The sequence below is a fragment of the Primulina eburnea genome, chromosome 1 (genome assembly GCF_022965805.1).
Source record: "Primulina eburnea isolate SZY01 chromosome 1, ASM2296580v1, whole genome shotgun sequence".
Classification (NCBI taxonomy): Eukaryota; Viridiplantae; Streptophyta; class Magnoliopsida; order Lamiales; family Gesneriaceae; genus Primulina; species Primulina eburnea.
In genome coordinates, this window is record NC_133101.1 from 44359041 (window position 1) to 44386089 (window position 27049).

General features: G+C 35.2%; 1 protein-coding gene across 3 annotated transcripts in view; it reads right to left on the reverse strand.

The window, feature by feature from the left end:
- LOC140830057 (bidirectional sugar transporter SWEET17-like) overlaps positions 1-27049 on the reverse strand; it is a 50514-nt gene that overhangs the window by 14310 nt on the left and 9155 nt on the right. For 2 of the 3 annotated variants that reach the window (XM_073193342.1, XM_073193338.1), the window contains exon 5: positions 16366-16485. The exons of the other annotated variant lie outside the window; for it this stretch is intronic. In XM_073193342.1, the coding sequence (XP_073049443.1) occupies positions 16366-16485 (120 nt within the window). The remainder of the gene's footprint in view (positions 1-16365; positions 16486-27049) is intronic. 3 annotated transcript variants of the gene reach the window in all.

Genomic DNA, 27049 nt, shown 5'->3' on the forward strand with positions numbered 1-27049 from the left:
TACTCTGACCGGCGATACATTCAAAATATTACACTGTCTTGAAGTCAACGTATACTTTCGTCAGTTCCAAAAATGATCTGCATTTATATCTTTATCTCAGAAAGGGTAAACCAAGTATAGACTTCCAGTTCTGAGTAAAGAAGACAGTTACCATAAAAGGAAATCTTCAGGTAAAGCACTTCAGAACTATGCCGAACAAAAAGAACATTAAATGCATCTATGCAAGATCGTTTAATGCTCATCAAGTCGACAACAACTCATCTATTCAGTGGAACAGGTTAACGTTGATACATCACTTCCGACCGTTAAGAAGATCGTTTATATTAACAGAGGAGTGTGCTAGTAAGAAAACACTTGATCTACCAGCTGAAAAATCTTGTTGCTTGCATTCACAAAAAGATCTTAGAGTGCTCTTAAAAGTTTACATACTTCATCGCTCCACGAGCACGCTTTGAACAAAAAATTATTTGATCTTAGGATCATTTTCGTGCTACTCACTCCAAATCGTTTATTCACATCAGTAACCTTTTGGTATTAGATCAAGTCTTGGTGTCTGGTGACCTAAGTGATCTTAATATCCAGAAGTGTAAAGTGATCACTAAGAGTTCCAATACAGGCAGTGTGATAAGTCCTGGTTGGAGTGGGCTATTGCAAAAACGTTGTAATGCCAAAGTCTTTTACTGGAATCCTTCCTAAAGAGAAAAAAAGGGTGACGTAGGAGTATTAATTCTCCGAACATTCATAAAAATCTTGTGTCATATTACTTCCAGCAATCACTTACTTTTCAGTCCTTATTGATCAAGCATGTTAACGTGTTCAAGCTTCATTGAATATTGTGAACCATTTTTCCGCACTTAACAGTTGTTCATATTTTCAACAGTTTGAGAAGAATTTTTCAACCGCCTAAAAACAGTTAAAATCAATTTTAAAAGAGAAAATTTGAAAGAGTTCATTCACCCTCCCCCTCTAAATTCTTTCCCGATCCTAACATCGGGGTTGTGTGATAATCGATCGGAGTTATAATGAGTTTACAATTATTTATTTAGTACATTTAGAATCTATTAATTAAATAATAATTTTAGTAGTAGTGACTACTAAGTGCAAAATTCTCATAAAAAATTATAGAAGCATCTTGAATAAATTAATTATTTGATTAATTAATAAAAATTATTTAATTTATATATATTTCTATATATATATTTATATTATATATATATAAGTGGATAATGATTTAATTATGTATTTTATTTTCATAAGTATAAAATACATACTTGAGATATTTTAAATAATGAAATTAGTATATCCTAATTCAAGTAAGATTCTTAATTAGATCGGGAGTTAAAGCTTATAAATATTTCATTAAGGGTTATATGAAGTGACATAACTTTTTGCATGCTAATTTTGTCCACAAAATTTCTCTATCTCTCTCACTAAGAAAATTTCGCCAATCCTATTTTTGGAAGAGATAATTTTCGGCCCCTTCCTTTCACACCTGCCACCGTCCAAATGTCACCGCAACGCCATCGGATTTCTGAAATTTGTATGATACAATCTCGACGCAAATTTCGTTAAGTTCTCTAGTGCGATCTATACAAGGAATCCAGTATCTAATCGTGGACTTATTCAGCTGATCGAAGAAAGGAGGAGATCCGTCAGTAGGGATTTTCAAGAAAGGCTATTTCCGATTAAAACCTATTATAGTTGTTGATGATGTTATATATGCAAAGGTAAATTAAACTAAACACTCTATTAATGTTTATTAAATCGTATGACGCTCAATGAACGTTTTGAACATCAAAACCAAAATTTTAAATTTCTGCTGCCTATTGAGTAAACAAAAACTTAATCTAACACTTTACACTCGTATAAGTTGAACTTTAAACTCATATAAAATATTCATTATAATTTTGAGTTTCCAATCGTCCGATCAGATGTCTCCCTAAACGACCTGAATCAAGGCACAATGACTTCAAAGTTTTAATCGTGGCTAGTAGAATGCATGTCAGATCAATTGTTAATCTAGATATACGATCAGATCAACAACTATCAATCTTGACCTTTACAGACTCGGCAACACTCATGTTTATCGTATATGTTAAAAAATTGAGTGGTTATTGGCTTTAATTTTTATGGGTTTTAGTGTTTGTTTGAGAGAGATTTATTTATTTTAAAGTGATTTATTTAAAGTAGGGGAGAAGAAAAAGTAGAGAGTATTTGGAAATAAAATTAGATGCAAGCTAAAGTTTGAATGCTTGAAGAAAAATTGATTCGAAGCTTAATTTTTTTGTAAAATTACAACATCTTTCAACTACATAGTATTTTTCTTTTATAATTACCTAAATTTGGTATTCACACCAAAATAAATATATTTATAAAATTATTTTAAGTTTTGAATATTTTGTATCAAAATTAATTTATCTTTTTGTTAGGATCAAGCACTTACCACAAGACCAAAAACTATAGTTGTTAACCAATGAGTAACTTTATTTTCTTATATTTGTGGCAGCACAGAGTGCACCTACTTAGATGCAAATGGGTTGTGTTGTTAAGCTCATGAATCCGAGAAGGTGGATGTCTATCTGTTGTGTTGTCTCATATCCCTTAAAAATCAACTTATCATTTTCCTAGCGTCGGCTCTATCTCAGCAGAGATAGTGAAGGGAAATAATATTTCGTTTTTAAATGATATATTTTATTTATTTCCCTAATATAGTTTTCCTTGTTGATTTGATTGAGCAAATTTAATATGACTTTGTCTTCCTTAGATAATGAGATAATAATTCAAGAGATATGGTATTATTGTTGAAAAAAGAGTTTATTCCTAATAAAACTCTCACTTTCCTTGTATTTTAGGTTTCTTTGTAGAGATATGATTCTTCACCTATAAATAAGAGGTAAAGCTCATTGATAAAGGCTGCTTCGATATCGACCATATATACACACACGTAGCAGAGATTTGTAGAGTAAAATTATTCTCGAAGCCGTTGCTGTAAAAGCCAAGCCTGGTGAACGGTACGGTTTAAGATTTTGTATGTTTATTGACTAATTGGTTAAGTTTAATTATGGTTTTGATGTTAAAAGTTGTGATTTATGATTTATAGTAATGTTGGTTGTACTTGTTTTACGGATTTATTGTTGCGTTGTTGCGATTTAATTCATGGTAATTAGTATGTTGAGCCAATTGGTATGAGGCTGATTGTAGTGGTTAGATAAGATACAGAGCTGCAACTTTCTTGTTGGGAGTGTTGCCGGATTTTGAAGAGAAGTGACGTTGCGACTCGATTTTTTTATCGCATTAAGTTGGTTGTTGGCTACAAAGGTGACCGCACCCGCGGTCTATAAGGGACCGCACCCGCGCTCCTCATGCTTCAGAGTTTCTGTTGTTTTCTAGTAGGCAGAGCGCACCCGCAGTCAATCTTGCAGCGCACCCGCGGTCGTCATTTTTGGAGTTTTGGATGAATTGCCGAAAGCATGGCACACCCGCGGTGAAGAAAGCGGCGCACCCGTGGCCGGTGAACAGTAGAAGCGTGTTTTTGAGATTTAAGTGATATAAATGGTAGAGTTACTCTCATTTCTCTCATTTCTCTCCATTCTCTCGGTTTGCAGCTCAAGTGAAGGCTAGGGTTCCATTTCCTTTCACTTCATCTCTTTGATTCTAGCATCTTGTTGGAGTTTGGTAGTGTGAGAAAAGTTATTGTGGGTTCTAAGAGCTAAGGTAAGCTTATGGGTTTGTTTATTTCTTGGTTTTGGTGTTGGGAGAAGTATTGGGTTTGTTGATTGTGTTGGTTTTATGGATTTAATGGTATGGTTTGTGATTATTGAGATGATAATGGTGCAATACTTGGTTTATTGTTGTAGGTTGTGTATCAAGAGATTATATTCAAAGGTTCTATTTGTTGTAAGTGGAATTTCATTCCTTGTGCTCACATGATAATATATGTATGGTGTTTCAATGATTTTAATTGGATATTCCTTCATTTGATTCATGTTATGTATTGATACACTTTGTTGTATATTATGGAGGCATCTTATGTCTCAATTGCGAAAAAGGGAATACAAGAGAATAGAGTCTTCAAAGTGTTTGATTTAATGCCAAAGAGAGAGTTTAAATGATTTATTGGATTGATAGATACATAGTCAGAGATTGCATGCAATTAGTTGATCAACGACCATAGGCTTATCTCTCAGAGTTATTGATTTACATCGATGGAATATAGGTACAGAGACAGAGATACTATATAGATATCAATCCAACAGAGAAAAGAGAAATACCGTCGTTATTATTATTCATGCTATGATATTTATATTTCAGAGTTGATGGTATTTAATGTTTTCAAAATTATGATTTTCAGAGTATGCTATTTATCCATTGCTATGTAAGAGTTCCACTTGCTGAGTTTTATACTCATTTCAGTTATTTCATGTGATGCAGATAAGAGTGACGAGCCGGGACGTTGATTGTGGGCCGGAGTCATATGCATAAGAGAAGCAAGGAAGAATGCTATTTTGCTAGCTTTTTGACATGATCACAAAAATGATATTTTGTATTTTTGTTGTATCATTTGATTGATCGTGTATATACTTTTGATTATACTTTGACATGTATTTTAAATCCTTCTTTCTTTTTTAGAAAATTTTAAATTCTGCTATTATTTTATTAAAACCGGTCAAGGCGTTACAGTTGCTATTTGGAGTGGTGATTCCCGTGTTGCGCTAAATGTTGCCAACATCTATAGACAACATCCGTAACAATGTTGACTGAAGATTGCATCTAATTGATAGTGGTTTCCGGGATCAAGCTTTTCTTTCTTGATTACGTTTATTTTTGTTTTGGTTATTTATTTTAGAGAGCTTTTATTTTCTCAACTTGTTGAGGAAATTGATTTTTGGTACAATCACTAGTGATAGGTTTTTATGTAAACATTGTTGGTTTTCTAGTGATTCATTTTTTCCATAAGACACCGGACAAGTATTTATACTTGTGCATATTTAATCTTGTCCATCTATTCATTTCAAGTCAATTTGTGTTATAAAAGTTAATTTTCCGCTGCATGTAGATGTTGTCCGAGATGTTGTAACACCTGGCACAACATTTAATTCTGACAAAACACAAATTCACTATTCTTAATCTTATTCTAATATTTTTATTATTTTTAGCATCTTTCGGGAAAAATAATCCTTACAAGTGGTATCAGAGCCTACTCTTGATATACTAAGTGCTGATTCTGGTTTTTGTTTTTCTTTGATAGAACTAATCAAATGGACAATTCTATTGCAAGCGCAGCACTTCGACCACCAGTTCTAGATGGTACCAACACAGCCTATGGAAGGTCAAAATAAGATACTACAAAAAATCTCTAGATGAACGGGCATGGCAGCGTGTCATCAATGGATGGACTCCACCAGTCATAATAGATCAAGAGGGGGACAAACAACCAAAGCCTGAAACTGACCGGACTGTTGATGAAGTGCAAAATTCGAACCACGACTCAAAGGCTTTGAATGCTATATTCACATCGGTTGACATGAACATGTTCAGTTTAATCACAAACTGTACTTCGGCTAAAAGTGCATGGGATATCCTCTAAATTCACTGTGAAGGGTCTGAGAGTGTGCGACGAACCAGATTAAGGATGCTTACTTCCAAATTCGAGATGACGAGGATGGAAGAATCTGAGAACATACTCCAGTACGATCGCTGCCTATGGGAAATTTCTAATGAGGGCATTCAGTGTTGGAGAAGCTATCTCCAATGAGCGTTTAGTTAGCAAAGTCCTCCGTTCTCTGCCCGAAAGATTCAACATAAAAATTTGCGCAATAGATGAGGCTAAGGAAACTTCTAAGATGGCATTGGAAGACCTTATCAGTTCATTACGTACTTTCGAGATGAACCTGGACATGCAGAAGACGGATAAAGGGAAGACAATTGCACTCCAAGCTTCAAATGACTCCTACAATGAACTCCTTCAAATATCTCAAGAAGTCAATGATTCTGCTCTCTGCGAGGATTCTATCCCCTTTAAAACAAAAAAATTGGTGATTAATTGAAAAGAATCCGAGATAAAAATAAGGATGCACAACCATCTAACTTTCCTAGCCTTCCTGCACCTGAAAAGTCACAAAAGTACCCTGCCAAGCAACAATTTCAGCCAAGGAATGAAGGCAAGGGACAATACAATTCAAAAAGTTATGATTCGTTGCAGTGTAGAGAGTGCAAGGGCTTTGGACACTATGCCAATGAATGTGCTAACAGATTGCGAAAAAACAAAGGCTACAATGTGTCTCTCAGCGATGAAGAATCCGATGCTGAGGAGAAATCCACTGATGAAGAAAGTCAAACCTCCTTGACTGCACTGTTTACAGAAAATTGCTTGCTGCAGGTGAATCCTTTAGTTGTTGCCCTAGGTGTTGCCACACCTGGCCGCAACATCTGCAAAAATTCAGTATGTTTGAAATCCACAACTTCTGGAAATTTGAGTGGAGATGATGAATCAGAAGCTGATGATGAAGACATCACTCTTGAAAGTGTGCAAAAGCTTTATGAAGAGTTATTTGAAGATTGGACCAAAATAAACAAGTTGAACTCAAGTCTTGTGAAGGAGAACACTGATCTAAAAGCCGTAGTTGCCAAACTTGAGGTAATTTTGAGCAAAAAGGAAATGGAACTTGGAAAGATCAAAGAAGAACTCCAAAAATCAACTGAAATCTTGTCCAAGTTTCATTCGAGCACATCAAACTTGAAACCATTCTTTCAATGGGAAGAGATGACAAGAAGGGTTTAGGATTTAAAAACAGTGTAAATGAAACTGTTGAATCTTCAAAATCCAATGTCTTTGTGAAAGGAAAAACTGAAACATTCACACCGCCACAATCAACATCTTCAACCAAAAGCCTTCCACCGAAAAGACAACCCACTGCATCTGTTACTAAGAAGAGAAAACGAATGTATGTATGACATTAATGTTTTAGGCCCTACTGTTTTAAACTCAGGGATGATCGTATGAATCGAAAGTCGAGTCGGATGTTGCCCCGAATGTTGTCTACCACTTACCGCAACATCTTCCACCATCGACCTACAGTAAGACAAATTTGGGTACCAAAGGTAAAAACGCACTGTAAAGTTGTCTATACCTCGTTAAAAACTAACACTGCAGGTCATTGGTACTTTGATAGTGAAAGCTCGTGCCACATGACTGGATCACGAGAATGTCTCACCGATTATGTTGAACAAAAATGTGACAGAGTGACATATGGAGGGGGAGCTAAAGGAAAAATGGTTGGAAAGGGTACTTTGAAAGTTGAAGGACTACCAAAGCTCCACAATGTGCTTCATGTTGAAGGATTAAATTCAAATTTGATAAGCATAAGCCAATTGTGTGATGATAATTTTCTTGTTAAGTTTGATAAACATACAAGTGAAGTTTTTGATGAATCTAACAAGTGCATTATGACAGGTACAAGGTCTTCGGATAATTTCTATCAAATAGGTGAGAAACTTTCTCGCAAACATGTGCAAATCACCGAACTTGACCTTTCGCATCAAAAACTCGGACATGCAAATTTCAAAACCTTGAATAACTTGAGCAAGTACGATGCAGTACGAGGTATGCCTAATCTTTTATCTGGAATATCATATGTGTGCGGAGATTGTCAAAAAGGAAAACAGACGCGCGTGTCGCACCCAGTGTTGCCAACATCTGGGACAACATGCTGTCTGGAATTACTGCACATGGATCTTATGGGTCCCATGGAAGTAGAAAGCGTTGGAGGTAAGAAGTATTCTTTTGTGTGTGTTGATGATTTCTCACGGTTTTCATGGGTTAGCTTCATTAGGGAGAAATCAGACACTTATGATGTGTTTAAACAATTGTTCACAAGAATCTCAAACTTCCATAATTTAAAGATGAGAAGGATCAGAACTGATCACGGTAAAGAATTTGAAAACATATCCTTCTCATCCTTCTGTGACAGGAAAGGTATTTCACACGAATTTTCAGCACCAAAAACCCCACAGTAAAATGGCATTGCCGAACGCAAGAACAGGACTTTGCAAGAAATGGCAAGGGTGATGCTAGCTTCAAAGAATATTTCAAAGCGCTTTTGGGCAGAAGCCCTTAATACAGCATGTCATATATCGAATAGGGTCTATTTAAGAAGTGGTTCAACCATGACTTCTTATTAAATCATAATGGGAAAGAAGCCTAACCTTAAATATTTTCATGTTTTTGGTTGTGTATGTTACACTTTGAATGACCGGGATCAACTTGCCAAGTTCGATTCAAAGAGTGATAAGTGTTTTTTCTTGGGATATGCTACTAATAGTCGTGCTTATCGTATGTTCAATCTAAGAACGAGGACTATTATGGAATCAATTAATGTTGTTTTTGATGATTGTGCAGATCTCAAAAATAAAACTGCTGAAGATGACGTTGAAGACCTTCTGGAAACTAGAACCTCACTGGAAAATACAGATGTTGCCCCAGATGTGCAACATCTGGCATAACATGTGACACTGAAGTCATCAAACCACAAGAAGATGCTCACAACAATGATGAGGCAGCAGATGATGGACCGTGTATTCCAAGCAAAATCCAAAAGAACCATCCATCATCTCAAATCATTGGAGGAATGCGTGAAGATGTCCAAACCAGGAAGAAAGATAAAGTCGACTACCGAAAAATGGTTGGACAGGTGTGCACTTGTACTACGTACTTACAGGTAAGATTTTCGTGCTTTATATCTCAATTTGAACCACAAAATGTCGACGAAGCTTTAAAAGATGAGTTTTGGATAAATGCTATGCATGATGAACTTGAGGAGTTTGTTCTAAATGATGTTTGGACTTTATTTCCATCTCCTGACCATGGCAATGTAATTGGAACAAAGTGGATTTTTAAAAATAAAACTGATGAGTCAGGAAACATCATTCGAAACAAAGCAAAGTTGCTTGCTCAAGGGTACACACAGGTTGAAGGGGTTGATTTTGATGAGACCTTTGCACCTGTTGCCCGCATTGAGTCTATCCGACTTTTGCTAGCTATTGCATGCTTTATGAGAATCAAATTGTTTCAAATGGATGTTAAAAGTGCATTTTTGAATGGGATTTTGTGTGAAGAAGTTTATTTTAGACAGCCTAAAGGATTTGAAGATCCACATAATCGTGATCATGTATACAAGTTGAAAAAGGCTCTCTACGGCTTGAAGCAATCACCTCGTGCTTGGTATGGCAGACTGACTGAATACCTACTCAAAATTGGATTCAAACGAGGTGAGGTAGATAAAACTCTCTTTATTCAAAAATCCAAAGGTGATATCCTTATTTGCTAAATCTATGTTGATGACATAATTTTCGGCTCTTCATCCCAAAAGCATGCTAATAATTTCGTTGAAAGCATGTCTACTACTTTCGAAATGAGCATGGTTGGCGAATTACATTTCTTTCTTGGCTTACAAATCAACAAATGCATGATGGCATCTTTTTGTGCCAAAGTAAGTATGCCAAAAATTTGATAAAGAAATTTTCTAATGAGAACACCAAGCACATGAAGACACCTATGGGCTCAAATGAAAAATTATCCAAAGACGATGCTGCCGAAGATGTTGACAACACCCTATATCGCAGCATCATAGGAAGTCTCTTGTACTTGACTGCTAGCCGCCTTGACTTAATGTTTAGTGTTTGTTTGTGTGCTAGATACCAATCTAATCCTAATATCTCTCACCTAAAATCCGTAAAACGTATCCTAAGATACATAGCCGGAACAATTGACTTAGGATTATGGTATACACACGAAACCAACTCAAATCTAGTAGGGTTCTCAGATGCTGATTGGGCTGGGGATTTAGATTATAGAAAAAGCACTTCTGGGGGCTGTTTTTATCTTGGCAATAATCTGATTTCTTGGCATAGCAAAAAACAGAATTGTGTATCACTTTAAACTGCTGAATCTGAATATGTGGCAAGTAACCCGAGATATTGAAATATAATCACTAATTATATTGGGTCTGTGTTTAGAAGGAAAGATAGAAAAAGCTACATAAAGTAGCCCAATGAAGGCTGGACTTTAAGTGTGAGAGCTACCCTTCTAAATGGTAACACAAAAATAGGAGAAAATGGAAAAAGCTACCAAGAGGAGTCCAATGAAGACTGTTCTTCTAGTGTGGGAGCTGCCACTCTTATGTTCAGAAAATTCCTAAATCATTTTGAAGTAAAATTGGAAAATGTCTTGGAATTGTGGGTGTTGTCAGACGATTCTGCCAACATTTGTGACAACACTTCATCTGTACACATCTCTCATATTTGCTCACATGTTTCTATTTATGTTACATTCTGTTATTAGGCACCCTTAAGTCATGCATAAACATAACAGTGTGAATTTTTTTCGGTCACAAGGAAACTCGTATGTCCAAATTCTTAGAAAATCCAATTTCTGCAATATTTCGAATTCGTGTAATCTTTGACTTCTAGTGGTGCTAAAGTTTGATGTGGAGTTAATTCTGGAAATTTTGAAAAGTTGTTAGTCTAAAATTGTCTCAGTAATTTCTGAAAAGGTGTTAAGCTCTTAAACAGTGCCGTTACCTTCTTACCGTTGGGAGAAATTCAGTGGAATGAATTATTTCGTTTTACCGTTTTTGGGCTCATTTGACTGTTTGATTTTGTTACCGTTGCACTGTCCATTCACACTTATCTCATTTTTACACTGCCTAATTGGTTCTCGAATTTCCGTACCGTCTTTACGCTATTTCTCTCTGAAAAACTTCCTTCTCCGCAAAATCTTTTGATATTTCTCCTTACTTGGAACTTATCTCGTGCACATGGCAGGAAGGGATACAATCCTCACGCTATACGAAGTGAGATGAGATACCGTGAAAGTGTTGCCGCTCCTTCACCAACATCCGCCACGACATCTCCTATAGAACCCTCCATTGAAATTGTTCCTATAGAAGATCAACCCACACCACTGGAAGTAATCGCTCCAGGGGAACCGGGAAATGCTCTTGATGTTGATAATCCACCAATAATTCAAGTGTTCAAACCTCCGCACCATCAAGTTCGCCGTTCCAAAAGACAAGCAGGGTATAACCCTGATTTGACCACCTCAAAGCGATTCCGTCGCAAAGGAGAAGGTCCAAGCCGTCCATCCCTTGCTGATCCTAAAAACTCCTCAGGGGATGATTCTTATGATGCCAACTACGAGTTTGTGGCTCGCAAGACGACTGCACCTCCGCCTAAAAAGAGTAGTTCTTCCTACATCACAACCGCTGAATCTGATGAGGGCACAACCCCTGTTCCTCCACAACAGCCCTCACCCTCTACTGTTGAAGAAATCATGTTGGCCAAATCATGGCCAACTTGAAACATCAGAAACCTACAGCCTCAGCTGTTCCTGTTGCTCCTCCAGAAACTGAAGACTCTATTGACTCTAGCAGTTCCAATGCCAAAGTTGCCGAAGAAGATGTTTTCTCTGAGGAAATTGCACCTGTTGCATAGGAAGTTGACGAGGATGATGACAACACTGAGGACGGAACTGACCTCAGTGCATATGACTTGAACTCCACCTTCTCTGCAAAATTTTACACTGAGCACGCCAATGCCCAGTGGCATATTTATGCCACTCGAAACCTCATTGAAGAGAGGAATGTTGACACCGATGCCTTTGAGAGGCATAATCTGATAACCTTCCTGAAACATTGCTCCTTACTCTCCACAGTTTCTGCAGTCACGCCGTTTAGTCGAGGGCCTGTGTTAGAATTCTACGCGAACCTTACACCTGGTGTAGGTGATGAACGATCTGCAAAGTATGGGAAAGTGGTTGTCCGCAACCAGATCTATGAGTTCAATCCTACAATCATCAATGCACATTATCAGACTCCTGCCGAAGATGAAGATGGTCTTGCCCCGGACATTCACCTAGTAACTTCCACTCTCACTGGGGGACTAGTTACTCACTTTCCAACCCATCCACAGAAGTTATCCGCAGCAAAATTAACCTCATTTTACTTCGTGCTCCACAAGCTGTCAGTACGAAACTGGACACCCTCTACAAATACCACTGCTGTCACTCGACACCAAGCTTTGGTCTTATACTCCATTGGCACAAATGGGGTCTTCAACTTCGGGAAACTAGTGTTCCATACAGTCATGCAGTATGCTAATGGTGGTCTTAAATCATCGAAGCTCCCATACCCAAGTCTGATCTATGGACTTCTGATCTAACAAGGTTTTGTTAGGGATATCACTGAGCAACTTTCTGATCTCGGGGAACCCCTCAAGATTGCCCCTGCATTCTTCGAAGGCACTCGAAAGCTAAACCTCGCCTGGTCTGCATCACCTCCAGCGACTACCACAGGCACCTCTCAGAACGCCTCTACCACAGTACCTCCTGCTACCGGCTCGCCTCCTAGTTCCACATCTCGACCACCTAAACCTGGTTATGTGAAGATTACTGTAGCAGGTGCCCAGGCCCATCTCGATCATGCTCTTAAGAAAATTGCCCAAGCTAAGGCCGACTTGGCCTACTATGAGAGTTTGGCTGCTGCCATCAGTGTCATGTTAGAAATGGCCGTTCATGGACAAAAAGGGAGAGATGATCAAACTGGTGCTGGTCCGTCAGGGACCAAGGATGATGAAGACGAAGAGGACAGTGAGGATGAAGAAACTGAGGATGAGGAGGATGAAGATGGTGATGTTTAGATTTTGTCGGTTTAAATGTTTCTATTTCTGCTCTTAATTGTCTATTAATGTTTCTGTTTGTATTCTTGTTTTTGCTAATATCTCTGCCCTGGTCTATTTCTAAACTATTGGTGAAACTGGTTCAGGTGTTGTGTCAAGTGTTGCCAACAATTCTAACAACACCTTTGCAAACAGTAATTTATTCAGGGGGAGAAAATCTAAAACTCAGGGGGAGTTGATTTGATCTTAACAAGGATAAATGGGTTTGATCTCATTTTGTCCAAGAAAGGGGAGATTGAAGGGAAATAATATTTCGATTTTAAATGATATATTTTATTTATTTCCCTAATATAGTTTTCCTTGTTGATTTGATTGAGCAAATATTTAATATGATTTTTCCTTCCTTAGATAATGAGATCATAATTCAAGAGATATGGTATCAGTGTTTAAAAAAGATTTTATTCCTAATAAAACTCTCACTTTCCTTGTATTTTAGGTTTCTTTGTGGAGATATGATTCTTCACCTATAAATAAGAGGTAAAGCTCATTGATAAAGGCTGCTTTGATATCGACCATATATACACACACGTAGCAGAGATTTGCAGAGTAAAATTATTCTCGAAGCCGTTGCTATTTGGAGTGGTGATTCCCGTGTTGCGCTGAATGTCGCCAACATCTATAGACAACATCCGTAACGATGTTGACTGAAGATTGCATCTAATTGATAGTGGTTTCCGAGATCAAGTTTTGCTTTCTTGATTACGTTTATTTTTGTTTTGGTTATTTATTTTAGAGAGCTTTTATTCTCTCAACTTGTTGAGTAAATTGATTTTTGGTACAATCACTAGTGATAGGTTTTTGTGTAAACATTGTTGGTTTTCTAGTGATTCATTTTTGCCATAAAGCACCGCATAAGTATTTATACTTGTGCATATTTAATCTTGTCCATCTATTTATTTCAAGTCAATTTGTGTTATAAAAGTTAATTTTCTGCTGCATGTAGATGTTGTCCGAGATGTTGTAACAACTGGCACAACATTTAATTCTGACAAAACACAAATTTACTATTCTTAATCTTATTCTGATATTTTATTATTTTTAGCATCTGTCGGACAAAATAATATTTACAGATAGTATTACGAGTTAATCTATAGTGCCACTCTTTTACGGCCAGTCTAGCCAACCAGATTAAATAGTGCAACGTCGATAGCTTGATTCATGAGAACTTCCCAAAAGATTATCCATCACAGTACTACTCTCACTAATGCACGTTTAACCCAAGATTCCTCTTAAAATATATATAAATATGCTTTATTGGAGACTTGAACTCATGATCTCGTTCTGATACCAATTGTTAAGATCCAATTCTTACCACAAGGCCAGAAGATTTAGCTGTTAAACAAGGTGTTACTTTATTTCTTTATATTTGTGGCAGTTCAGAGTGCATCTACTTGTGTGCTAATAGGTCAGGTTGTTAGGCCCATGAATCCCGTGAGGTGCATATCTATCTGCTGGTGTTGTCTCGTGTTTATTTGATATTAGCATTACCCTTTCTCTACCATCTGCCTTGTCCTTAGCAGAGACAATATTATCCGTTAAAATCTGACGTCACTCTTTTACGGGCCCACTTAACCAACTAGATCAAGCGGTGCAATGTCAACAACTTGATGTATGAGAAATTTCCTGAAAGACACTTCTCTCGGTACTATTCTCATTCATGCACACTTAACCTAACACTTTTTATAAGGTGAATGCTTGAAAATTTATTTAAGATTTCATAAAAAAAAAAACAAATGAAAAAATTTGTATAGATGTCCAAAATACTTAAAAAAAAATGAAAATGAAAATTATAAAAAATATTTAATATCAAATGCTTATAATAAATTGTGATTTTGAAATTTATGATTTTCATTTGAAATTTTTTAAAACTCATATATAAAAAATTTAATATTTTTTTAAAAAAAATCTCTAAAAATATTTATAAAAATTGAGAGTAAATGTGGGATATGATAAATTTTTCAAAGATTCAAATGTCAAATTGTAACTTTAAAATCATTAACAAAAAAAATACAAAAAGAAAAAAAATCTCAATTTTCCTTCTAGGTTTTAGATAAAATTAAAGTTATACAACTTTAAGCAAAAGTTGATTTTCACGAATACCGCAAAATACTTCCAGTGAAGCAGAATGCAAGAAATGCTTACCAGAAACTCTCATAAATACCGTCTTGATTTCTCTCAAATTAAAGAAACTCTCCTTTGGCACTAAATTAAGTTGCTCATCTGACCTCTACCACCCTACCCAGCTGTCTACAAACAAAATAATATCTCCTATTTTTTTTGGATTTCAAGACGTGTCAAAAAATAATTTCGTATATGCTATATAAATCTTGCATATTTCAACTGTATGATAATGGACCGATCTTTAGTCTTGGCCTCCATTTTTTTACAATGCCATATTTTACTTAGCCCATTGAAGACCACTCTTTTCACACCCAAAACCCAACCAGAAAAAACTTTGATTTATTTAAAATCAGAGGGGCTGGGAGCTCTCCCTCGTAATGTGTCGATCGGGCTCAACTCGCTCGGGGTAGCTTAAACAAAAATCAATAAATAAAGTTATATATACATTGAAAAAAGAAAAAGCTTTCCTTCATTTAAAAAAATTATAAATGAAAAAACTCTCCGAAATATCAATTTTAATATAATTCATTATTTCATAGTTTGTTAATTCTTTATTTGTATACTCATGTGATCAACATAGATAAAGACCTTGACTACACTTTAATACAAATGAATCGTAATTCGATATTGAAACTCATTTGTAAACACTGTATAATCTAAATTTGTTCCTAGTCGATTCAGACCCTTAAAACATGGATAAAAGTTGCTTGAGCTCGAAACTAGCACATGTGATGTTTGTGTTCTGTGTTTCTTGGTAAGGACATAAAGATGTCCAAACATGCAGATGGATAGTCATATGATAATTATACCGAACTACCCTCCTTCGGAATTTACAAGTGGTTATCATTCATCGAGAGGATAAATTTGTGGTTATGATTATAAATCATTAGTTCTTACTACCCGAGACAACACTGAGGCTCTATACGCTAGCGCTGTGATTTGACTCGTTTACCGACTCCAGGAATGTGATGTCCCATATTTTAAAAATGAAATATTTAAAATGAGTTTATAATGACTTACAATGGACTTCTATAACAACTTGGGTTAATCATTTTCGTAAAGTGAGTACGAATATGAAATAATTGCTATAGGGGCCCATTGTGCAGTCACGCAGCAGCGGGTCTGGGCTCGGGGCGTAACAGAATGGTATCAGAGCTGGTCACCGGCATGGAACACCGGGAAATAAGTGCTATGCGGGACAAAGTGCTACGTGTATGGGAGCCACCTCTTGAACCTACGGGGAAAAGTGATACATGACAGGAACCACCTCTTGAACCTGTAGGAGCCACCTCTAGATTCTCGGCGCTGGTGGATCGAGGGGTCAGACCGCGACTAGGGCGTCGCGTTCTGAAGAAGAGGTGATTGTGATGTCTCACATCTTAAAATTGAAATATTTAAAATGAGTTTATAATGGCTTATAATGGACTTTTATAGCAACTTGGGTTAATCATTTTCGTAAAGCGAGGACGAATACGAAATAGTTGTATGTAGAAAACATAATAGAAAACTTACTCCAAGAAACCAATCTTGCGCAAGAACGGCATAAAAAGTCCAAATCCCTCCATTCAAGAAAAAGAAAAACGAGAGAAAAAAGGGCATGTATTCCACACTTTTCGTCATCACCACCCTCTTCTGCAAAAAGTAATATAATATATTAATTTCTTCCTCAATTAATCATCAGTGTTAATTGAAAATTTATAAATGAAAATTTGTGTTTTTTGTCTGTTATTTTTGCCTTTTTGTAGTTTTGATCATTTTTGTTGTCAAATTTTAGTTTCAGTCCGCATATATTATTTTTAATAATTTTATTCATTTTTTCAACGTGACGGTGATGTAGCACCAATGTAGAGCTGATGTGACGCTGACATTATTGTCATATCAACAATCTCAATAAAAATTGACTAAAATTGAAAAAAAAAATCAAAAAATGCGGGATGTAACCTAAAATTTTAGCCTCATCTAAATGCTCAATCTTTAAGGAATATGACTAATTTCATTTTCACTGTATCGAAGAGACGATTGCAACATGATTACAATTCATGACAAACAGTACTTGTCCCTTGAAAATCAAATTTCTTCTTTTTTATGCTAAACTTGAATAATTTTAATTCAATAAAATTGAGTAGTTATTTGGCTCCCATTATCACACATTACCATGTTTTATATATCTTATATTATTTCTTGAAATAAATTCAAAGATTATAAAATATGCTACGATATAATGATTAATTGTTTTTGGAAACTCTTTCTTTTTATTTTCTAAAAAATAATTTTAAAATACCTCATACGATATAAAAAAATATCATGCATACGTGACCTCTAAAGCGAATATCACGCAGACATTCTTAAACTACATGGTGTTTGTTCACAAGAAATAATATTTTAGGGGAAGTATGCTCGTCTTTATATATATATATATATATATATATTGTTGGTATGATATTCTTTTGATTTGGGAAATCTCGGGATAGAAATGGGTGAACCAAATGGCTAGTAGAAAAATAGTCGAGGCAAGAGTTTGACTCTTTTTCCTTAAAACGATATTGCCCCGCCCCGATGCTTACGGTTGTTGGCAATTCGTTTCCCAAGATACAACGACTACGGCTTTAAAATAGTAGCACTACAAATTTCAAAGCCACACGAACTTGAGATGTTTAGAACGCTATCAAGATGGTATGCAAACTTTCTAATTTCGAATTCTAAGCGTTAAACTTAAAAATCCAATTCCAAGAGTTTATATCTTGCAAAACTTGGATTTAAGCGCAAATGCTTAAAAAACTCAAAACTAGAAGACAACTCTCAAATTTAATCCCAAAGTTCGAATTAAGCGTATAAGCTTAGAAAATTCAAACTCAAGATTTTATATCTTGAAAGTTTGAACTTTAAGCGCTAGTGCTTAAAATTCGCATAAAGAATTAAACTTGAGAGAGAAGGAGAAGAAGAGAAAATGAGCAATGAATGCAAATAAGAGATGTGCTATTTATAGAAAATGAAAAGCCTCCATTAAGTGATGCACCACTTCATATCATTGAATCAAAACCAATCTTGGCCATTCGGCCAAGACCAAATAGGCGCCTCTTGAAAGAGGCGCCACATTCACTGAATCACACGGCCAAATATGGCCGTGTGATTCCAATTTTTTATTTTTATAAAATAAATTATATATATATATATATATATATTATATAATATTACAATATAATAATATATTATAATATAATAATATATTATATATTATAATAATATATATGTATATATATAATCCTTTCGATTCAATCTTTTCATTCGATAAAATTTGAACTCAATTAATTTCTCATTCACCCTTATTGGTAATCGAGAAATATTTCCGTTCGCTACGTAGCTCGTTCGAATTATTTTATCGATTCTAAATGAGTACAAAACTCATTTTTCTAACAAACCCCACATGAATGAAAATTAATGCATGTGACTATGCTGACTCGACAAATAGCGTTCTAGCAAAATATTATTGCATCAGGATAGGTAGCTTTTGGCTTTGAACCTTCCTTAGTAAGATATAATCGGATTTACTTGGCAATTAGTGGACGTGATGCCTTGAACTATTCGCCGTTTTGTGTAAACCAAGACAATTATATTCACACAATAACATTTCTAACATTTCATTATGTTCTCACTGTTGGGTCCATTTCGGCCATTGACACCGCTTGGTTACGCGAGTGCTTTCCATATTTGAAGCGGCCACACTTCGCACTTACGCCGGTGATCTCCTAGGAGAGTATCCCACTATACTCCAACATACGTATTAGTATATCTTAGGAATCATTAAAGGTAAAACCTAGCCTCATACCCCTTTGTGGGTAACACCACTTATCATAGGAATAGGTAGGAGTTTTCTCCAAGGTGTTTCTACCAATCTTGTAATTTAGTTGTCCCTTTTGAACCTAGATCTTGGGATCTCCAGTCAACTAGGTTGGGTATCCACTACAAGATTTAATTTTGGGGTTTTAATCCCATTCCTCTTGATAAACAATTCATTTGATCTCTCGGTATACCTTTTGTAAGTGGATCCGCTAGATTCTCTTTTGATTTTACATAATCAATGGAGATAATGCCATTAGAGATCAATTGTCGTATGGTATTATGTCTACGACGGATGTGTCTAGACTTACCATTATATATAGTGTTTTGTGCCCTTCCAATTGCTGATTGACTATCACAATGGATTATTATTGAGGACACTGGCTTATTCCAACAAGGGATTTCTTCTAAGAAATTTCGAAGCCACTCGGCTTCTTCTCCAGCTTTGTCTAAAGCTATAAATTCTGATTCCATTGTGGATCGAGCAATGCATGTTTGCTTAGAAGACTTCCATGATATAGCCCCACCACCAATGGTAAATACGTAACCACTTGTGGATTTTGAATCATTTGTGTCAGATATCCAATTTGCGTCACTATAACCTTCTAGGACCGCGGGATATCTCGTATATTGTAATCCATAGTTTAAGGTGTATCTTAAATATTTAAGTACCCTTATTAATGCCTTCCAATGATCATTGCTAGGATTACTTGTAAATCTGCTGAGTTTGTTTACAGCATAAGCAATATCTGGACGAGTGCAGTTCATGAGATACATCAGACTGCCTATGATCTTCGAATACTCTAATTGAGATATGGGTTCACCTTTATTTTTGGAAAGATGCAAACTTGGATCTACAGGTGTTTTGATCAAGGACATATCATTCGCATTATATTTTTCCAATATTTTCTCAATATAGTGAGATTGCGACAAAACACGTCCTTCCGATGTTTTGGTGACTTTTATTCCCAAAATGACATCTACTTCTCCCATATCTTTCATATCGAAGTTTTTTGTTAACATCTTCTTAGTATTCTTGATGATATTGATATTGCTTCCCACAATTAACATATCATCGACGTACAAGCATACCATCACATATGCTTCAGGTGTGCCTTTGATGTAAATACATTTATCACACTCGTTAATTTTGAAGCCATTTGACAACATAGTTTTGTCAAATTTTTCATGCCATTGTTTTGGCGCTTGTTTAAGCCCATATAATGACTTAACGAGTCTACACACTTTTTTCTCTTGTCCAAGAACTATATACCCTTCGGGTTGTTCCATATATATTTCTTCCTCAAGTTCCCCATTGAGGAATGCCGTTTTCACATCCATTTGATGTATTTCTAGGTTATGTAATGCCGCAATTGCTATCAATACACGAATAGATGTTATTCTCGTCACTGGCGAGTATGTATCAAAATAATCAAGACCTTCCATTTGTCTATATCCTTTGGCTACTAATCTAGCCTTATATTTTTCAATAGATCCATCGGTCTTGTATTTTCTTTTAAGAATCCACTTGCATCCTAATGGTTTATTTCCCGGAGGAAGGTCAACCAATTCCCATGTATGATTTTGCAAGATAGATTCTATCTCACTGTTCATTGCCTCCTTCCAAAAGGGGGCTTCAGGACTTGATAGTGCTTCACTAACTGTCCTTGGTTCATTTTCCAACATATAAGTTAGAAAATCAGGGCCAAAGGTCTTTGCTGTTTTAGCCCTCTTACTACGTCGTGGTTCTTGTTGTTCTTCTTGAACTCCACCGCTCGTAGTTTCATAAGTCCTTTTTCGAGAACTTATTTCCTTATTTTCTTTACAAGGAAATGTTGTTTCAAAGAAGACAGCATTCCTTGATTCAATAATTGTTCCTTCATGCACATCGCTTATTTCAGATTTATGTACCAAAAATCGATATGCACTACTATTATTTGCGTATCCAATAAATATGCAATCTACTGTCTTTGGTCCAATTTTTACTTGTTTTGGTTTTGGCACTTCAACTTTTGCCAAACACCCCCACACTTTTAAATATTTGTAGGAAGGCTTGTGGCCTTTCCATAATTCATAAGGAGTTTCGTCCTTAACTTTGTGTGGTATTTTATTAAGAATGTAGTTGGCTGAAAGGATTGCTTCCCCCCACAAGTTTTGGGGTAATCCTGAACTCAATAACATTGCGTTCATCATTTCTTTAAGAGTGCGATTTTTCCTTTCAGCAACACCATTTGATTGTGGTGAATATGGTGCAGTAGTTTGATGAATAATGCCACTTTCGCAACAAAATTCGTCAAATGGTGCTCCATATTCTCCACCTCTATCACTACGAATAATTTTTATTCGTTTAGTCAATTGGTTTTCAACCTCATTCTTATAGTGTTTAAACACTTCGAGAGCCTCATCTTTGCTATGTAGCAAATAGACATAACAATACCTTGTGCAATCATCAATGAAAGTAATGAAATACTTTTTTCCTCCTCTAGTTTGCACAAACTTCAAATCACATAAATCAGTGTGAATTAACTCTAGAGGAGTTGTATTTCTTTCCACGGATGGAAACGAGGCCTTTTTAAATTTTGCCTCAACACAAATCTCACATTTGTGTTTTTTGTTTATGTCAATTGAAGGCAATAAATTTAAATTTACTAGCTTACGTAGTGAATTATAACTTACATGACCCAAACGATCATGCCATAAATCACACGACTCAACCAAGTAAATTAAATTGATACTTTTATTGCTTTCAATGGTACGAAGTACATTCATCGCATTCAGTTTGAAAAGGCTCTTTTCTAGATAGCCTTTTCCTACAAACATATCATTCTTAGATAGTACAAATTTGCTAGAATGAAACACTAGTCTAAATCCAGCCTTGACAAGTGCTGATCCCGACACAAGATTCTTTCGAATATCCGGAACATGTAGCACATCAATAAGAGTTAGTTCTTTGCCGGATGTCATCTTGAGCACCACTTTTCCAAGTCCCACGATTTTTGACGTAGTAGAGTTACCCATGAAGAGTTGTCGTCCACTAATCGGGGTATAGGTAGAGAACATCTCCTTTTCAGCACAAACATGCCTTGTTGCTCCTGTATCAATGAACCATTCTTTTGGATTGTCCACTAGATTGGATTCAAACACAACAGCAGAAAGCATGAGATCCGTCATGTCATTTGACAATTTCTCATCTTCGGTGATGTTCACTTGGTCCCTTGACTTCTTTTGATTACCTCGGCAATCTCGTGCCAAATGGTTAGGCTTGCCACAATTGTAACAATTGCCTTTAAACTTTTTGGTCTTTCCTTTCTTTGGACCATTTCCTTGGTGCTTTCTTTTCTTGCTAGCATTTTGTTCCACCAAATTTGCTCTCGCCTCAAAGTTGCTCTTTCCGGCCTTCCTTTCGGATGCCCTGTTGTCCTCCTCAATTCTTAGGCGCACAATCAAGTCTTCAAGATTCATCTCTTTGCGTTTATGCTTGAGATAATTCTTAAAATCTTTCCACATAGGAGGCAACTTTTCAATCATGGCCGCCACTTGGAATGAATCACTAAGAGTCATTCCTTCCGAATGAATTTCTTGCAGAATTACTTGTAACTCTTGCACTTGGGCCATAATTGATTTGGAATCAATCATCTTGAAATCCAAGAATCGTCCGACAATGAATTTCTTCAAGCCGGCATCCTCGGATCTATACTTCTTGTCAAGTGACTCCCACAATTCTTTTGATGTTTTCACTTGACAATACACGTTGTATAGTGCATTGTCTAGTCCATTCAAAATATAGTTTTTGCATAGGAAGTCGCTATGATTCCATGCATCAACGGCTGCCCTCTTTTGAGTATCTTGTTCTCCTTCATCAACAGTAGGTGGATCTTCTTTGAGGAATTTCGCCAAAGCTAAGGTGGTCAAGTAGAAGAGCATTTTTTTGTTGCCACCGCTTGAAATCAACACCATGGAACTTTTCAGGTTTTTCTCCATGATGGACAGTTGGAGGAGTCGTTGTACTTGTTGAGGCCATTTTAGTTCAAATATCGTTTTAAGATTGTTGGTATGATATTCTTTTGATTTGGGAAATCTCGGGATAGAAATGGGTGAACCAAATGGCTAGTAGAAAAATAGTCGAGGCAAGAGTTTGACTCTTTTTCCTTAAAACGATATTGCCCCGCCCCGATGCTTACGGTTGTTGGCAATTCGTTTCCCAAGATACAACGACTACGGCTTTAAAATAGTAGCACTACAAATTTCAAAGCCACACGAACTTGAGATGTTTAGAACGCTATCAAGATGGTATGCAAACTTTCTAATTTCGAATTCTAAGCGTTAAACTTAAAAATCCAATTCCAAGAGTTTATATCTTGCAAAACTTGGATTTAAGCGCAAATGCTTAAAAAACTCAAAACTAGAAGACAACTCTCAAATTTAATCCCAAAGTTCGAATTAAGCGTATAAGCTTAGAAAATTCAAACTCAAGATTTTATATCTTGAAAGTTTGAACTTTAAGCGCTAGTGCTTAAAATTCGCATAAAGAATTAAACTTGAGAGAGAAGGAGAAGAAGAGAAAATGAGCAATGAATGCAAATAAGAGATGTGCTATTTATAGAAAATGAAAAGCCTCCATTAAGTGATGCACCACTTCATATCATTGAATCAAAACCAATCTTGGCCATTCGGCCAAGACCAAATAGGCGCCTCTTGAAAGAGGCGCCACATTCACTGAATCACACGGCCAAATATGGCCGTGTGATTCCAATTTTTTATTTTTATAAAATAAATTATATATATATATATATATATTATATAATATTACAATATAATAATATATTATAATATAATAATATATTATATATTATAATAATATATATGTATATATATAATCCTTTCGATTCAATCTTTTCATTCGATAAAATTTGAACTCAATTAATTTCTCATTCACCCTTATTGGTAATCGAGAAATATTTCCGTTCGCTACGTAGCTCGTTCGAATTATTTTATCGATTCTAAATGAGTACAAAACTCATTTTTCTAACATATATATATATATATATATATATATATATATATATATATATATATATATATATATATATATATGAGGTACAAAATCGAATGTTTCTCGTTTTATCAAAAGCTATAGTTAATGGTAACGGTGCAACTCAAATCTTTTAAATAGTATAACATCTCAAGCATCATGTTTCGATTGCTCTACCTAACAGAAACAATTATTGTACCAAACAATCTATCTCTCTATAATTGCATTTCTTGCCATCAAACAGAATCAATCTCGTTATCAATTATAGGACCAAACACTTGCAGCTTTATAAAAGATTATAGCTGGTAGTAACGGTATAATTCAAATATTTTAAACGGTAAAACTCAAACATCATAGTTTGATTGCCCTACTTACTAGAGAAGTTATTGTAGCCAACAAATAATCACATCTTATGGATTTTCAATATAGGTGACAATTTTTTTAAAAAAAAAATTTAAAAAAGCTCGCAGTAAATCCATTTGTCATAATGCATTTATGAAGGGGTTGATAAAAAAAAATGGCTAATTAGGATAAGGAAGAATAAGAAATAATGTTATTCTGAATCACATAGAGATGTGAACTCATGGATAGCTGTATTCTTGAACCACTGAGGGTCATACAAGTCTCGGTTTTTGTGTTCCCGTTGAGATAGTCAAAGTTCAAGGAATTAAATTTGGCAACTGTAGTTTGATGAAAATCAATCAGAATGTGTATAAAAGAGTTTATAAGTTGATTACATATGATGAAAGAAATTGAAGTTAGCTTAACTACAAATTAGGAGAAAAAAAAAGTGTAACTGCCTATTTTTGTGAAGGAGTTCACAAAATTGACGGCCGTCAAAAATAGAAATTTTTAATTTTCATTATATGAATAAGATTTATATCCTTGATACATCAGCGATATCAAATCGTCTATCGAAGTTATAATGAGTTCATGATTATTCATTTAGTAAAATTGTAATTTACTAATTAAATAATATTATTATTAGTAGTCACTACTAATATATACAAAATTCTCTTAAATTATTCTAGATGGACTAGAATTAATCAAAGAAATTAAATAATTGTTATATAATTTTAATTAATACGTCTATGCATATTAAATGTGCATGTATATATATATATATATATATATTAAATGGAGTTATAAATATGTTTATGTAAAAAATATACATGATCAGAAGTTGATTAATAAATAACATAGTAATATGAGCATTTTAATTAATAAAATTAAGAATCCTAATGACATTAGGATTAGGAACCTAGTAACATAGGACTTGTCCATTTTAAATAAATATATTGTCGTTGATAACGCATAACATAACAATAATACACAACACAAAAGCTTCTCTCGTCATACATCAAACTTTCGGCCATCACAAGCTTTTGAAATAAGATATCTCGACGGTGAGTTTCTTCAACCTCACAGACTCGTTGCCGCCGCACCGACTCCAAATTTCTGAAATTATTATGTCCTAGTCTCAACGCAAAATATGTTTGTGATTTCTAGTGCAATCCAAACAAGGAACAGAGTCTCCGATCTTGGACTTAATTTGACGATCAAATGAGAGAGATCTGTTCGAAGGGATATACATGAAAGACCAACTCCGCTAATCTAGGAGTGGTTCGGTTTGATAAAAGCAAATGTAAAATTTCAAAACACCCTATGGATGTTTAAATTTATACGACATACATGGAAAGTTCGAGCGTCGAAACTAAAAATTTAAAACTTCTAATGCGCCTTGGATGATAGAAAACGGTACATCAACAATGGTATCAGAGTGAAAGTATCTCAATAGTATGTTTTATTTAAAAACATGTTGAGATTATTAGTTCTAACCATGTTTGAAGTTCCTGAAAAATAACCGCTTCTGAAATTCATTTAAAAAAAATCTCGCGGCTGGCTGGTAAAGTTCCATGCAGCGCGTGCGGGCAGCGCACTGCGTACCAAATTTTTTAATTTTTTTTAAAGGTCGTGAGGTCGATGCTCGAACAATCTGGGAATCGGGTAATCACCCTGCTCGAACTTTTCAGACAATGCATAAGGGCTCGTGCAGGTGCCCTAAATGGTCTCAGCTGTCCTGACGTATTTTTCAAAAAATTTAGAAATTTTTTGGCCAAAATTGATATTTTATTAAAATCGATCAAATCAAACTGCAAAATTAAATTGTGATTAAATTATTAAATTTTCTCACGAAATAATTAATTAGAATTGAATTTTATTTATTTGTGGTAAAAGATGTTTGTACAATAAATTTAATTAATTGAAGTTAAATAAAAGATTTTGTTTAACTCAATATTGATAGTGGTTAGTGATAATTTACAAGATACATGATTTGATGATAATATGTGATATTATGAAATTAATATAATATTTAATATTATATGATAAAAAGATGATCGAGAACAATGACCAATTTGCAAAGTGTATGTTAAGATATTTTACATGTTATTTTTAATTATTAAAAGTGGGACTAGTTTATGGCATGTTTCCACTCCGTAAATTTATATCGCAACTTACCATGTAAATTTAATATAAATATTATATTTAGCGGGAGATCAAGATTTGAACATGGTGGGCCAGATAATCGAAAAGAATTTTTAATATCGAAGACAGGTAAAATATTAGAAGTTTATGTTATATTGCATTTGCATTCCTACATTTACCTAGGTTTGGAAAAGGATCCATATATGGCTAATATGGATCAATTAACTCTCGGTTATCGATCATCCGTCATTATTTATAATACACGTGATATATTATAAATAAGCAGTATGTGTGTTATTATTAATATAATAACGTGAGTTTCATGAATATGGCAAACATAGAAACAAACATGGCACAAGATTTTAGAATTAATGCTGAGAAAATGTTTTAAAATAAAATCTTTCATTTTGGATCTTGATAAGATCTAAAATTTAAATCAAGCCCCTTAAAAAGAAATGTTTAAAAAAAGTTTAATACTTCCTTGCCTTCTTTTCAACTACCGTTGAATGATGAATGCTGCCCACGGTCAGTGTTTGGCTCATATTATTGGGGAGATCTAAACGCCGAAAAGTTGTTACTCCTAGTGACATTTTTTATGTGAACTACGTGAAACTCCCATGATATCAACTCATATTATTGGGGGATCACATGGCGACCATCCACTAAGCTTCGACATTTATAGGTCGGGCTTGACACTTGAAGAGAAAGTGGACCCCTCCTCAAACGTGAGGCAAAATTATGTGAGAGTTGCTAAGAGTAGTTATTGAGCTCTACGTTTTGGAAATTGTGATTGACTAATATTATTCGGGATCATATTCTAGCAATTGGGCCTTACGTACT